Source organism: Mytilus trossulus, unplaced genomic scaffold, assembly GCF_036588685.1.
Source record: "Mytilus trossulus isolate FHL-02 unplaced genomic scaffold, PNRI_Mtr1.1.1.hap1 h1tg000164l___fragment_2___debris__unscaffolded, whole genome shotgun sequence".
In the NCBI taxonomy this organism is placed as follows: domain Eukaryota; kingdom Metazoa; phylum Mollusca; class Bivalvia; order Mytilida; family Mytilidae; genus Mytilus; species Mytilus trossulus.
Genome location: NW_026963305.1, coordinates 785,927 through 803,186, shown reverse-complemented (window position 1 = coordinate 803,186; position 17,260 = coordinate 785,927). Strand labels below are relative to the sequence as shown.

Here is a 17,260-nt window from a genome sequence, read left to right as displayed (position 1 = left end):
AAAAGATAACAATACTTTCACCCAAGTACAAAATGCCTGCGATTTTGCTTTTAGGTCAAAGGGGACTTCCGGTTAAAACTTGTACATACATTTCATAAGAGTACCCGGGGACAGGACAATAATTATCGGGTTGATAGAGACTCTCTTTGTAATAAAGCAGTTATCGCCTATAAGAACAAACTTGAAATTGATAGTTAATAGCAAATACACTTTTTTTTTAAGTATAAGTATGTTCGTAGTATACTTAAACGCAAAAATAATGGAGTTTAACAGAACACAAAACAATAAAGCGGACTTTGGAAACAAGGTAGAGGGCTTAAACTTTCCAAGTACCTATGAATTTGATACATTTTCTAAAATTCTCCAGACATAAATTCATCTTCTGAAATTCTCCAGACACCAAATCGTTTTTCCAAAATTATCCCTACAACAGTTTACATACATTCAATCAAGCGCTAAATGCCAGTGATTTCGCGGATCTGTTTTAGTTTGGTTTAAGTGAAAATGATAACATATTGCTAGGTACCAATCAATAACCACATTAAAATAGGGAAACTAGGATCAATAAGAAACGAAGACACAATGGATCATTGATCATCACCAAGACAAAAGAACGTAATTCAGTTTTTGGTACTTCATTTATATGTTCTCAGACCTTTTTAAATTGTAAGCCTTTTAAATCTAGGTTTTTGTTAGTATCCAACAGTGATGAGCAAACAAAAATGACTTTTGTATTTTTACTAGAACTGATTGATATATAGATATATTTTTTTTTTATCTATTTGAAAGACTGCAGAAAAAACAGTACCCACCTTCGACATCAATTTTGAACACAAGTTTCCAATCCTCCGCAGCTGCTTTTACTAAACTGTCAGACAACAGCCAGAATAGTCCTGTGAATTTATTTAAGAATGGAATGTATAAAGTATAAACGTGTACCACAAATACACATATGAATGTGTCATCCTCACATGTATAGACAGCTAATGCAAAGAACTAACTCTCATGTGTTGACCGGAAATTACATAGAGACGGTAATCATTTTTAAAAATTATAAATTATTACATCTTCTACATGTATTTTATTGACCCAATGATTCGATATCATTAGCCATTATAGGCACAACTTATTTTGCCTTTAATGGTGTTCTACTTCTGTCAATGACACAACTCTCCAGCCGAGTCACAATTTGTAAAAGTCAACCATTATAGATCAAAAGCACGGTCTTCAACACGGAGCCTTGGCTCACATCGAACAGCAAGCTATAAATGGACCTGAAAAATTACCATAGTAAAACCACTAAAACGGGAAAACCAAGGGTGTTATATATTTAAAAAACGAGAAACACTTCTGAACGACACCAACAAACGACAACAAACTAACATAATATTCCTAACTTGAGACGGGTGCAAACGTTTGAAGCGAGTTTTAACGTTTTATTGGTACCAAACCTTCACTCTTATCTGTAACAATCATGTAACATCACAACATAGAAGACCCACTATAACAAATAAGTCTAGCTATATCGATATTATCTTTTAAAGGACAGTGTATATTATATTCTTTACTTTGTATGAAACAATATCCTTGATTGTGTTTTGAAATTAATATATAAAAAACCATATGAAAATGTAGTTTCATCTTGATTTGAATGCAAAACTGCATTAACGAAAAGAAAAAGAATAAAAAACATATCTTACCATTTAGAAGCATACTTAACACTATGATAAGCTTCCTGCTATGGTAAACCAATGCAAATTCAAACAAATATTTGAAGACAACTTTATCGAAATGTTTAATGTATATATAAGAATATATTAATGTGATGAGATTATGTGTATGGACCAAAACGTTACGGAAATGGATTATTTATCATCTATAAATATGTAAGCATATATTTCCTTATTGGCACGTAATACGGATGTTAAATGGAAAAAGTAATTCAACCAAATACATATCTAACGGGAGTTTCATAATTAATTATGCTGTACTTATAAAAAGATATTTGAAATATTTTTTTCCAATATATTAAACATTAATAATGCGTTTATGACTAGCTAACGAATGCTTTATATGATAAGTACGATTTTTGTATATTCAGAATAAGTGCTGATTATGCATTTTCGGTAGGCAGCAAAACGAATTAGAGAATCTCACGAGAAATATAACGAGATGTGGGATGTACGTCTAGGACGACGCAATCTCATGAGAAATTTAACGAGATGTGGAAAGTACGTTTAGGACGACGCAATCTAACGAGAAATGCAACGAGATTAGGAATGTACGTCTGGGACGACGCAATATCACGAGAAATTTAACGAGATGTGGAAAGTACGTTAAGAACGACGCAATCTCACGAGAAATGTAACGAGATGTGGGATGTACGAATAGGACGACTCAATCGTACGAGAAATGCAACGAGATGTGGGATGTACGTCTAGGACAACGCAATCTAACAAAAATGTAACGAGATGAGGGACGTACGCCTAAGACGACGCAATCTAATGAGAAATGTAACGAGGTGTTGGATGTACGTCTAGGAACCCGCAGTTTTAATTTTATAATAATTATTTGTATTGATCTTATTGAAATGACAAATAAGATCTATTACTTTGAAATTGTAGACAGAACTTTTAAATGGCATATTCAATTCATACAAACATGTAGTTGCCGATATAAACCCAACAGCGGATGTTCGTTTCACTTACATACAATCTTCTAATTACTAATCCATGGACATGTCATGCATGTATATTGTCTTACTTTAATATATATTTATTTATGAATTTGTGGGTTCTGTATATCTTTGTTTGAACTCATCCAAGTTTGCAGGCTGATAAAGTGTTACGCTTTATATGTTGTTTTCTTCTACACAACTGTGGAGACCTGATGCATTTCAAATTTGCAATTGACTTAATAAGCTTCTATGATTTCATGCGTCATTCTATAATTAATTTAGGGATGGGTACCAATTATATTGTCTTTCAAAACATAAAATACAATTACCCACGGTGGTAGGTAATGATATTAGCCAAGGAAATTGCTACCTATGATTAAAATGTATTTCACGACGTAGTCATGCCTCAGCCCATAAACTATATCGTTTAAAATTTAATGTTGTTAGCTTTTTGTTCTATTTTCTTTATTTCAAAAAAGTTGTCTTATTCATGAAGGTTAAACCAGAAAAACAATTAGACGCATTCAATATATGTTCTTTCTGTCAAAGAAGGTTTTTTAATATATGTTTACGCTTTATAATTCGTTGTGTTGTGTTGTGTCGTATATGTTTTGTTATTCAATTATAGAATTTTTATGTATTGATGCTTTCATTCCTTTGTCTTTTTTGCCATGTGTGTTTTTGTTGTTTTACGTACGAGTTGTACATATAAAAGTCGAATTAAAATGGCTTTATAAATAACGCAATGACTTCATTTCCATGTCAAATAATTTTTGTCTCATTTGAAAACAATCAACTTTGATCGAAATAAAGAACGTACAATATTCTTATAATGTCATTCTGCACTCCTTTTTTTTGGTATTTTACCTATTGTGTCTGTTTTTTTTTTTTTTATTCACACATTGTAAATATAATGGATTTTGATGAGTCTTTGTAGACGAAACGCGCGTTTGGCGTATTTAAATTATAATCAAGTACATTGGCTAACTATTTATCAATTTGAATGCCTTTACAAAAATTGCCCATGACTTCCATTTTTTCTTTTTATAAATGAGTAGCGAACTCCCTTAACGATGTTGTAAGAGATAAAAATCAGAACTGTGTTAAAAAAAATAACTTGATGTCGGAAAGGGACAAGACATGGATTTCAGTTTTTTTTGTAAATTATAATTACTTCTAAAGTATGTTTAGAATTAACAAAACAAAACCATATGCTTGGAGAGTTTAGTGGAATTCGTCAAAAACACAACACACATATGTCACAATAGACTAGTAACTAAATTAATGAACATTGTTCTTATTGGTGAAACTATTGATTTTGTTATTAGTTATTTAAGACCATGCTTATAATATAACCTATATATGTACATTTTTCACGATGATTCGGATTGCCAAACTACAGTTTGGCATTGCACAAGGTCTTTTTTTTCTCTGACTGTTAATGACGTCTTTACATTAAAGGCATTTGAAGTAGGATGTATACTGATTGATATTTTATGTGAATCTTTTCATAAGTTGTCATTCACTTTGAACTAGCTGTCAGTAACTGTGAGTAAAAGCAAATCTATAATAATTAGTGTCTTTTTCATCTTGGGATTTGTAAATACCCGTCCACGTCAACTTCGTTTTTTTTCAAATTATTTGTTGTATTTTCATTTGTCCCAATCTAATGAGTTAAACGTTTTTTAACAGATTCTTATAGTTTGTTTTTAGGTTGGACTGTTACACAACTGTTCCAGTTTAGAGGAGATTGAAGCGCAACATTCTTTTTGTGTCTGTTTCATGTAACGAACTTGTATTTCAGTGGTTGTCGTTGGTTCCCATTTGTTTATATTTGTTATCGTGAATTGTTTTGATATAAATCAGGCCGTTGTATTTCCAATTGAATTGTTTTATATTTTGCATGATGCGGACTATAACAGCCGATCATACAGTTTGGGTATCTTCTCATTGTTTACAGCCGTACGGTTGATTACATTCATCTGACTTGAGCTTTGGTGGAATGTAACAAATACATTTCTTTGTTCAAACAGGGCCACGGAAAATGCATTTTCCTAATTCCACAAAAAAAAATAAAAAAATACGAAAATAAATGAATCCATAGTATTTACTATTATGTCAACAAAAGAAGCTATAGCTGGCCAAGTATATACCATGAAAGCACCTCACCAAAACTAAATATAAACTATAATGAACTGAACAAAATTTCAAAAGTATAGTAGGATCATGAAGAAAAATTGAACAATTAGATTTGTTGAATAGGGCAAATGTTATTTAAAAAAATAACAGCATGCACCCCTTCACAAAATAGGGATTACTTAGGGCAAACTGTACACTCTGTATGATTGGGAAACATTGATGATGCCAAAGAGTTTTTAAGCAATAACGATCAGTAACATAGTGAAAATGAACCAATTAAAAACAAGAGCTGTTTGGTGTGATTAAATACAGTAATAATCAATTCCACAGTTAATCAATGAAAATAGATAAAAATGTCATTATCATAAAATGATTTATTCAGAAAGCTTTTAATTTTAATATAGATCATTTATTATTATCTATGTTTCTGTATTATTGACAATCTATGGGTATAAAATGATGTCAGAAATCCATATTCTGTCAGAATTTAAACAATATAAGTTTAAATAGATATGTAAAATATTGAAGGATTACAATTATGAGACAAACAGTATTTGTATCTATCAATTTTGCAAAATCCAATAAGTTATTATTTTTACTGCAAACACTAGTCATTGTTATCTTATTTACAATGAATTTGTTTTAATAAACATTTTATTAAGAGATAACAAATAACGAAATGACACGTGTGTGTATGCTTTCCCAGTAAAAAAAAAAAACATTTAATCATATTTAAAAAGACAGATTTGTAGTCGAAACACTATTTAAAAGGTTAGAGATTTTTTTTAAATTAAAGAAGTTTAATGAACGCTTGTTTTTTTGTATATATAAAATATGATTTATATGTAGGATGGACTGAAATTGACCTACGACATACAAAAATACACATCTATTTAAGGGTTAGCTGACTAGGCGGTATTGGCTTTGGTCATTGTTAAAGAACATACGGTTACCTTTAATTGATAATTTCTGTGCCATTTTGTCCTCTTGTGGAGAGTTGTCCCATTGGCAATCATACCACATCTTTTGTTTTATATATATAACTGCCAGTTTTGTATTGTCTATGAAGCACTGAATTCTTAAAATACAAAATACTGTACGGTGTTTTCCAATGTGAATACCAACATGTGGCTATCACTTCACATTGATTTTTCGATATAGGCTGACACAGTCTAGACAAATAATATAGCCAACAACAAACACGATGACAAAAATGCCTGTGGTGCCAATCACTTTAGACGAGTATCTATCATCAGGTGCACTGATAAGGGTTCTTTTGTACTCTGAAAAAAAATCAAACAAGAAATTTAAACGTATGAGCAGATGCATGTTCGTGAATTTTTTTCCGGGACTTACATCATGAATCCTTACGAAAATACGTTTTGAATACCTCTCACTACAACCCATCAACTCAAGCAAATAGAACAGTTTCAAAGGTTGTTTATATGATTCAATGCTGAAATAAAGTGCACTTTACAAACCGCATAAGGAGGAAGAATTGTCACGACATTTCAAACTAAAGTTACTAACGTAAATACAATTAAGTTCACGAAACAATAAATATAAAACACTACAGATTTTGCAACCTGTACTTTTCTAAAACCATGCGTAGGCAACACACAGGCCTTCCTTTACTTAAGGGGTCCCTTCAGAGCTATACTAAACTATCCCTAACCCCAAATCTTATCATAATCAATATCTAAATATAACAATGGCCCTTACCCTAAAACCTAACCCTAACCTAGAAATCCCTTCACCTTACCCCAACCATGATTAAACCCTAACTCTAAAGTATAGGGACCCTTTAAGTAAAAGAATGCCGACACTTATGATGAGAATGTTTTAGTGACCAATTGAAAGTAGACCCGAAATATTCAGAAGAAGAATAACAACAAGGTTTATCCATTATACCACTAAGAACAAACAAATCAAAACAAATAGGAATTTACAAACATTCTGACAAAAAGATGTTCATATAAAATTAAATGGCATGGATAACAACAGTAATTGACGTCGTTTTTATATTGTTTTCATTATAACTTATCCAACATGTCTACAGTTGTAAATATCAATGTATTTTGTTTAAATCTTACTGTTTGTATGTTTGTGGTTGATAGAAAGCCCCTGTGTGCTCGCACTGGCAGTTGTTCTGAGGGTCGTAATACCCGTTGTAAGCTCTGGTATCGTAGTGTGTGCTGTCGAAGGTACGTGCTGACTCGTCGGAAGCGTTGTGGCAAATTCAGTAGTTTCTGTCTGGGAAGATGAATATCCATTGGTTGTGATTTCTGGGCATGGATCATAACAGAACTTGGTATCGTAGAGTTGGATGGGATGTGAACAAACTGGGAGAGATCGGCAAACTCTTGTTTGGACTGTGAAAAATATTTTTATTTCATGTTATTAATACTTACATAACGAAATAACGATTTCGTAAATAACCTTTCATAGTTTTAACAAAGCAATAACAAAGTCATGTAGTATACCGTATAGCAGATTTGTTAGCATGAGAATTGTGGCAGTTATAACTAGAATAGTAGTGGTTAAATTTTTGGCTCGTCAAATGTTTGGCTCTTTGGTTTCATTACGCATTAAATTTTTGCCAAAGTTTGATTTTTGGTTCGCAAATAAGTAATGCCATTTACCAGTAAGTATTTTTCATTAAATTTTATGTGTAGATTCAATACTTGCTTAATTCACTTCATTTAACTAAGTTAGATATTATAATGCTTACTTGCTTCCAAAACTAACTAGTGTTAAAATATTAGAAATATGTATTAACAATCTAGTATAAGTAAGAGTGTTGTCGTCAGATAAAATAACTGCGCAACAATAGTTGTTGACTTATTTTGTCTAGTTTAATTAAAATAGGAACCTCAGGTATACACTTTACATACCAGTTGATCGGTGCATTGTTTTAATTGACAATACCCAGCAATACGTGAACTGTCTTTATAAATTTATATAATTCTATATGTTTTACATTTTAGATTGTATGGTCCCTTTTCTTTTCAAATTAAAATTATTTTACATGTTTTGTTATGTTAATGAAAAGCCCTAGCATAAAAAGAAAATTGAAAATCATCTTATGAAAAACGAAACACGATAGTGTTACTGATATTATGTTGAAGCAATAAAGATTGCGATCAGATGATAATAGTGCTCTTATGGTTCATGGTAAGTGCTTTTCAAATCAATTGATATTTTTTGGATTTAGATATAGACTAGAAGTGATATTTATACATGTATACCCCTAAAAAAATATTGTTTGCAATGATCTAGTTGAATAGCAGTACCAGCCAAGTTTCACTGATCGGTCATGTGAACGTTTAGAACATAATTTTCTGTCATCGATTATACAAACAAAAATTATGTAGAACATAGAAATAGTACTTAACAAAACCAACGTATGGTTAACCCCGCCATACTCAAAAGCCTGTTGTTCAGTGATTGTCGGTGGTTCATTTATGTTATGTATTGTTTCGTTATCTCAATTGAATTGTTTCATGTTTTTAATGTCGGGCCTTTAAATGCCGAAAAATTGATGTAGATACTGTAAATCATACAACAGATTGTATATAAAGTTAAAACGACATCTTTTATGTTATGTTTATAAAATTCGGGTAGAATGGAAATTTCTTTGGATAGGAAAACTAATTGTAAAACGAGTGGATGTCGTTGAAATGAGAGGATGACGTATAAATAAGTGAATGTGAAGTCAGAAGATGACGTTAAAAAGAAAAGATGACGGCGAAATGAGTAGATAGCAGTGGAATCAGTGGATGCTGGTTAATTTAGAGTATGGCGAGTGACGGTGAAATCATGTCGATGAAATAAGGGGCGTATTATATCTTGCATTATATTCTGAGCAGACGCAATCCTTGACATAAGAGTGAAAGTGCAAGTTCGTTTACTGTGTATATTTACTTAGGTTAGTTTACTTTAATCCTTAAAACAACTTGTTAAAAATGACGACATATTTCTATTTTTGATCTAATGTACATAGTACAAGAGTTTTAATCAACATTTCATGTTTTTACCTTATTTTAAAAGTTAGTACTTACATTTTACGAAAATTGCTAAACTATCTGCTAAAATTTCGTCCATGTTAGCTATGATATATATAAAAAGGCATCATAACATATTTAATATTGGAATAATCAGTAAGAAGCAAATATAAATACTAACAAAGAAACACTACGGGAGCCACATATAAAAGAGGATATGTTTACCCTTCCTAATCACATGAGATCAATCCCTGGGTTGTTTATTTTTCGGTGGGATTCGTTCGTGTTGCTGTCCTAATGTTCTACGTTGTGTACTGGCAAACAAAAGTATCTGGTTATTTTAACTTTCATTGGTCTTAATTTTTTAAGAGAGACGATTGATCCAAAGGAATTTTCAAACGAAATGACAACATGGACAATGCAAAGACGAAAAAGAAAACTGCAAAAAGAAAAACTAAAGTTTACAACCGTTTAATATCAAAAAATTAAAAATGGCATACGATGCTCTATATACCGTTACCTGTGATGCTTTCATCAATGCAAAAGATCTTGCGCATCTTTACAAAATGACTCAGGATAACAGAATGGGGATCGATAATTTAAACGGAAAATTAACGACCTTATCTTAAGTATATCATTTGACAAAAAACCCATTGTGACAAATATTAACCAATGACAAACACAGAAATTTGATAAGAAGATAAGAATGTTATTGAACGTTTCGCTTTGATAGATATTTTTGTTATTGTAAATTATATCACATCATTTGATTGTATAGTCTTTTTGGGTCCCATGTAAGATTAATGTTGAAACAAATCTTCTGCATTATAGTTGATATGCTGATATCCGACAAAAAGGAATGATTTAATGTTACTAGCTTTGTCTTTTCCGCTGTAAGCCTGACAATTGTACAATTAAAAAGATTTATGTACACCTACATATTGTGTACCAAATGAAAACCTTGATTTTTTTGGTTAAGTTTAAAAATCATTAAGTATTTCGATGTCGCTACTGGTTGATGTTTCGTTCCCAATGATATGACCATTTTAGTAGACAGTTCTTTTGTATTGACATGATTAATACTGATATGTTAATTTTTTGTACAATTACTGTTTATATATATAATATTGAATCACTCAAAACTATTAGGTTTTTTTGTCTCCATGTATAGCTTGCAGAAACCTTTTTTAGGTTTACTTCAGTTTGTTATGCTCTTCAGCTTTATATTTTATTTTCTAACTGTTTTTATTTCATCGTCACGGGTAGGTAGACGTAACGTGCGTTTTTTTCAGTATACCAAATTTTAAACCTGATATATTTGATGAGTTTCTATAGCAATACATTTCAAGTAGATTTTGGTAAGAAAAAAATGCCACATTAAACGGACCAAATTATATGAGAAATATGAATAAGAATAACTACGAACAAAGGAATAAAAAAAGAACAGAAATGAACAAAAACTTAGTTGTTTAATTTTTGTTTTAATTTTGTTTCGATATCTTAATTTACATCAGTCTGCATAAAAACGACTTATCAAATTAAGACACAGGTGAATAAATAGAGTTATGGAAAATAAAGTTATAAACCATAAACCAAATGGCACACAAAGACACGTAGAAGTCACAAATCATTTACAATATGTACCCTTGTTTTAATATGACATAAACTGTAATCATCTCTAATCTAGACAATCAGTAAATACATTTAATAAGGACTAGATAAGTTTAATTAACCTCGAAAGCGTACATTTGTACGTTACTGTATATATTACCATATGCACAATTGTTTAAAGTATGGTTTTAACAGAATATTGCTTTGGTGCTTACTATGCGAATTTGATAACGATGCTTTCTGTCATTAACCAACTATTGTATGTATGTGTAACGTACCTTCATCAAACTTAATCTGTGTAGAGTACGGACTAAATAGAATGAACGGTTTTCGAGAAAGATGGTTTGTCTCGTACTGGCAATCGCCGGTTGATAAAACATCTGAAACCATTAACCATCCCGAATCCAGGCAGTGTCCGCTGGTATCCCATGCACCATTCACATAAAAACGTCGATAATTAATATTGTTAGTATCTTCAAGGCTGTAACCATCAAAAATAGAAACAATAGTTTAATGTCTTGGGAGATAAATAATGTTATATGTAATCACATGAAACTTGGAGATATGTTCGTTAAAAAGAAGCAGAATTGCCAATTTAAATACAGCTGATTTCCTGCCTAATGTTCATCATAAACAATGGACAAATATGATTGGTTTATACCTTAAAATTTCGTTCAGTAGAATAAAAATATGTGCCGCTGGAAAAGTTTTAAGGCTTTATATCTATTGAATATACAGAAGTAAGATAGTTTTTGTATGTATACAAAACTGATTTACTGAATTTAACTGAGACAATCAAAGATTTAAATTATAACCGGAGAACTTGTATATGTTACTCAGTTTTCATGTCAGAATGTATATTTCTTCTTATTTGGCTTATTTTCAGAGCGAGTAAAACTTACTTATATTTAGTGTATTACTAACCCTCGTAAGTCGAAATAAAAACCTATTTTGTTTGTATCGGCTCCTTTCAAATCAGAATAAGAACTAGATAGTAGTTTATCTAATGAAAACCAGCTAGTGCTTGTTGATCCAATGCCGTCAAAGATCAAGAATGCTTTAACTAATCCATTTTTGTAGATGAGAACTTTAACCTAAAACAGAATCAATGTCATTAATTATTTTTATAGTAAGACAACTTTAATGGTTCATTTTTAAAATTTTCTCTGTAAATTGGTTTCAATAACATTGATGTTTTGTCGAAAGAAGTGAACACACAGACACACAAACAAACATACATAGAAAGGGAGGGAGAGAGTGGACATAGGGTTCTTAAATTCCTCATTACAGTTCGTTCAATCACACAGACATGTTTATCTACAAACGTTAAAAGCTGTTTTTGTGTGTACTTGACAATGCTATAGAATACAACAAATACAACATTCATTCTAGTGTCAATAAAATATATTCTATAGTACGTGAATGCACAAAATGTCAAATCATAAAACTGAATTCATTTTTTTTTTTTTTATTTCTTAAATAAGTAATTACTTGTTCTATTCCAACAGAACTCCATTTGTTCATTATTTCTGATTTAAAGTGTTTAGAAGTTGATGTAATCAATCGTGCTTCGGGATCATCAATATTGTGTGTCTGGCTATTGGTGTATAAATCATAAACGCCGCCAGAACCTAAAATTCAAATATTCTCTTTGATACAAATCTTAAATTGCTAATCAAGATAACAAATGTCAATTATTAAACATACTTTATATTTTTAAAGCAGTTTTTACAAATTATTACAATTTAAAAACTATATAGTTGATATTACATTTCTTTTCGTTCAACTACAAGGGTCCTTATTATAAGATTAGTAGTATTTTGTTGGCTCAGTCAAAGGACTGTAGCTAGAATAAAATAACTTTATATGTAGCTATATTTGCCATATGAATACATTGTTTCATATGCTACGCTATCATTTCATATTTTATTTTTTCATAACTTTATCACTCCCTTCTGGTCTCATTTGCAAGGGTTTTGCTAACCCTAGGAATGTACGAAACGCTCGTTTGCCGTACCAAATTAAATGCCTATTTTCTTTGATGAGTTTTATCGTAGTTTTGATTAACTTGAATACCGTATAGCGGGTTATTTTCGCGGGTGTAAAATTTCACGATTTTCATTGAATAAGATATACGAAATATATATTTGCGGTTATTATTATGGCGGTTTCGAAACTTTTATCAATACCTTTGCATGTACACTTTTAAATTGGCGGAATTTATTTTGGCGATTTTGTTCTATCCGTGAAAATAAGCGAAAATTTACACTCCGCGAAATTAACCCGCTATACGGTATAACACAATCTTTCTCCTTTCTTCAGGTGTCAATATACCCTATAAATAATCAGGCGTTAATATTGCAAAAAGCTTACCCCTTACTCCCCGTATAATTCTATCCTATATATATATAATCATAAGATCACAATTCTTATCTTTTACTGTCATACTTTATCCTAGATGAACTGATCGTAAATTAAACACCCTTCCCCATAATCTGTCAACATTAAATAACCTTAAATATATTTATACTGTATCTTGCAACCTTTATAATAGCACCGTCCTAAAACATATATTGTTATTTGTAGTATCCGGTACCAGGCAATATGCGGTATGGGCTTGCTCACTGTTGAAGGCCGTACGGTGATCTATAGTTGTTAATGTCTCTGTCATTTATGTCTCTTGTGGACAGTTGTCTCATTGGCAATCATACCACATCTTTTGTTTTATAATAACTAATTTGTTTTTGTTATAGACAATGTTACCTCCAGTAGCTATTTTGAAGACAAGATTCCAATCACTGCTTGCATTGATTTGTACTATGAATAACAGTATAAGCTTTAGTAACACTGAAATGAGAAATAGAACATAAAACAAAAACATTTTATTTTAAAAATGAATATATTTTAGATCTTAATACATTGGTCACTAGATACTAAGTTATGATATTAGTTATTTACTGATATTCGATTCCCAAACCTCAATCATTAAAGAAACCCGAGATAAACGCACAAATTTGTATTTCTGTATTTAAATTCTGCTATTGTGCTTGTCTATATGCCTTTTTGTGCTTCTTTTGTAACATTTTTTTTAAATAGAGATTTAGAGTTTCACACAATGTTGTCTACTGTACCCATGTTTTTGACATTTTTACCTATTATGTCCGTTTGTTTTGTTCTATTTTCGTTGTTAATATAATGAAATGTTGAATGACTGTCATACAAGTTAAAGATTTAGCAAGCTACAATATATTAAAACAGGTTTAGTCCACCATTTTCTACAAAGGAAAATGCATGTACCAATTCAGGAATATGAGAGTTGTTGTTCATTCGTTTGATGTGTTTTGTCATTTGTTGATTTTGCTGTTCGATTAGAGACTTTACGATTGCATTTTCCTCGGATTGAAGTTTTTTTGTGATTTTTCTTTATCCTGTACCAAGTCAGGAAAAACCGAATATGACAGTTGTTATCCATTTGTTTGATGTGTTTGAGCTTTTGGTTTTATCATTGAATAATGGACCGTTTTGAATTTTCCTCGAAGTTCAGTATTTTATCTATTTTCACTTTTTTCGATAGATCAAACCCTTTCCAATATGAAGTAGCAAATATTTGATACTTATATTTATTTGGATCACTATTTTTAAGTATTGCCTCCTAGGAGATCTATTTCATTATTAGGTAACTATTCGTGTGTGCAGCAGCTGAACAGCTTCAAATTGTAGAATAATCATGGTTCAATATTCAAATATTTTGAGTATGTTTTACATTTTCCCCAAAACTTATATAATATTTTCACTGCATCATTATATTACATATTTAGCAAAACACTGGTTTTAACAAACATTTCCTGTTTGAATAGATTAACACATGTAAGGACCAATTTCATTTTGGTGTTGGGTGTGAGCTAATGGTTAGCGTTGAAATCGTACTTTTATCTCTAATGGTTTACTCTTATCGGTGGTGACGGTAGATGGAAAGTTGTCTAATTGACACTCATACCACATCTTCTTATATTTATGTAAGGTATGTTATGTATCCATGTATTCTTAATTTTGTGTCAAATTTAATAACATTTCGTGTTGTCTCGTGAATTTCATTTTTTATAGTTGTTGTGGTTGACAGTTTATTAAAAAAACTAGTTTTCTACTATTTTTGCATGCATTGTTTCTTTTAAGAAAAATCTAGCGGTTACCCATTAAAAAGTACAAGTATGACAAAGACATTAGGTCAATTTCCACTGATCTGTTTATTTATAATTTAACATTAAACATTGTTTAGTCCTACTGAAATGGATTTTTAAGTGTCGTTATCATATTTTTTCCTACAATTTATCACAGTCATCACTGAAATTTATCAAACTTGAGTCTATAAAATATTGACAATAAATAGTGAGTAAATAGCAATTAAGATACTAGTAGATAAGAACTGACCAAAAATAGAAATAACAATTATTATGAATTGTTTTAGGGTGAACATGTAAAATTTGATCGGTCGAACAGCTTTTTGTCGGATTGTTGACTCTTTGAGATAAACCCCATTCAATTTTTAATTGTATTGGTATACTGGAATCTCTTCAAAAGGTAAAACTGACTGAAACTGAACTCTGAGGAAAATTCAAAACAGAAAGGCCCAATTAAATGGCAAAAACAAATAGACCAACGAACATAAGAGGATTAACAATGTCTAAACATTTTACAATTCCTCTTATTTTCTTATAATTATCAATTGTTTTGAACTATTGTATTTGGTTTTATTTATCGCATGTTTTCCATTATTTTTATATTTCAAGGTGAAACATGTCATACATTTAAAATGTCGGAATATAATAAAGGGCGGCTTACCTGTAATTGTGGACATTTCCATGTTTATTGAAGTTATTTTCAAAGCTCCGACATATTCTACATTATAAATATGATAGAAACATGAGAAAGAAAGGCTTACTGCACATACATGTTATTATTTGAAAAAGACACTTTGCTCTTGTTTGGTTGTAGTAAGAAACCAAAATTCTACACTAAAAACATGCTGAACCATTTTTAAACTTTGTTTTCATTACTCAACACGCTAAAAGTTAGTATTGAAATTTCGAACACCAGATGAACTTTTTTCTGTAGAGCAATATTTTATAATTGATTTTTTATGTAGATTTATCAGGTATATCATTTTGTCGGTCAAATTAAAGTACCTATATTATGCAAAATCAAATATAACAGCGTCATATTATTCTTTCACTTTTATGAAGATTTATCAGGTAAATCATTTTGTCGGTCAAATCAAAGTATATATGTTATTCAAAATCAAGTATAACAGCGTCATATCATTCTAAAAGCGACATTATAATGATCGTTATAAATGCGAGAATACTCAATTCATTTACCACTTTAAATTGTGTAAATATTTTAAGAAACAATAGATATCTCATATTTTAGGAATATATATTGGATTTTTAAGTTTTCATTTCCTGAAACAGAATATTAAGTGCGAACGACTATTTTAATAAGTTAATGCAAATTACTTGTAACCGATGTAAGTTTCTATAACACTATTACTATGTTCATACTTCAGGAGCTTGTAATGTTGATGTTGACGTTAGTTGCTGAGTGAAATATTTGTTGTTCGTTTATTTTTCTGTACGTTAATTAGGCCATCAGTTTCTGTTTGAATTGATTTCCATTTGTCATTTCAGAACCTGTTATATGTGACTATATGATATGGGGTTGCTTATTATCGAAGGTAATACGGTGACCTTTATTTGTTGATTTCTGTGTCATTTTAGTCTCTTGTAAAGCATGGTTTTATTGGCAATCATACAACATCTTATTTTTATAATATTCAACAGTAAATAAGTAAATAAAGTATTACATATACAAATATTCATCTTCGTCGTCTGTCAAATCATACAAGTCTGGTTAACTAATTAAGATATTATTCAATAACATATAAGCTAATGAATAAATAATAAAAAAAACTGAATAACAAAAATAAAAACATGATTTACGAATTGCTCCTTTAAGCTTAGTCAAGGCTACTTTTTTTTAATTTTCTATTGATTTCATTCATAATCAAAGAGATATTATACGTGTAACAGAAAGACAGATTGATATATATTGGCTTACAAATACTCGTTTTTAGCTCACCTGGTCCGAAGGGCCAAGTGAGCTTTTCTCATCACTTGGCGTCCGTCGTCTGTCGTCGTCCGTCGTCGTCGTCCGTCGTCGTCCTGCGTCCGGCGTTAACTTTTACAAAAATCTTCTCCTCTGAAACTACTGGGCCAAATTTAACCAAACTTGGCCACAATCATCATTGAGGTATCTAGTTTGAAAATTGTGTCCGGTGACCCTGCTAACCAACCAAGATGGCCGCCATGGCTAAAAATAGAACATAGGGGTAAAATGCAGTTTTTGGCTTATAACTCAAAAACCAAAGCATTTAGAGCAAATCTGACAGGATGAAATTGTTTATCAGGTTGAGATCTATCTATTTTCAGATGAATCTGACATTCCGTTGTTAGGTTGCTGCCCCTGAATCGTTAATTTTAAGGAAATTTTGCTGTTTTTGGTTATTATCTTGAATATTATTATAGATAGAGAAAAACTGTAAACAGCAATAATGTTCAGCAAAGTAAGATCTACAAATAAGTCAACATGACCAAAATGGTCAGTTGACCACTGTAGGAGTTATTGCCCTTTATAGTCAATTTTTAACCATTTTTCGTAAATCTTAGTTATCTTTTAGAAAAATCTTCTCCTCTGAAACTACTGGGCCAAATTAATTGAAACTTGGCCACAATCATCTTTGGGGTATCTAGTACAAAAATTGTGTCCGGTAACT

At 31.0% G+C, this 17,260-nt stretch overlaps 1 protein-coding gene across 1 annotated transcript; it reads right to left on the bottom strand.

Annotated features, from left to right (window-relative positions):
• Positions 1-6,898: 6,898 nt before the first annotated feature.
• Positions 6,899-12,056, bottom strand: LOC134700597 (uncharacterized). Its single transcript, XM_063561973.1, has 5 exons — positions 11,923-12,056; positions 11,356-11,525; positions 10,710-10,912; positions 8,878-8,925; positions 6,899-7,188 (listed from the first exon to the last, which is right to left on the bottom strand). The coding sequence occupies exons 1-5, from the start codon at positions 11,953-11,955 to the stop codon at positions 6,899-6,901; spliced, it is 744 nt and encodes a 247-aa protein (XP_063418043.1). The 5' UTR covers positions 11,956-12,056.
• Between the last annotated feature and the right edge of the window lie 5,204 nt (positions 12,057-17,260).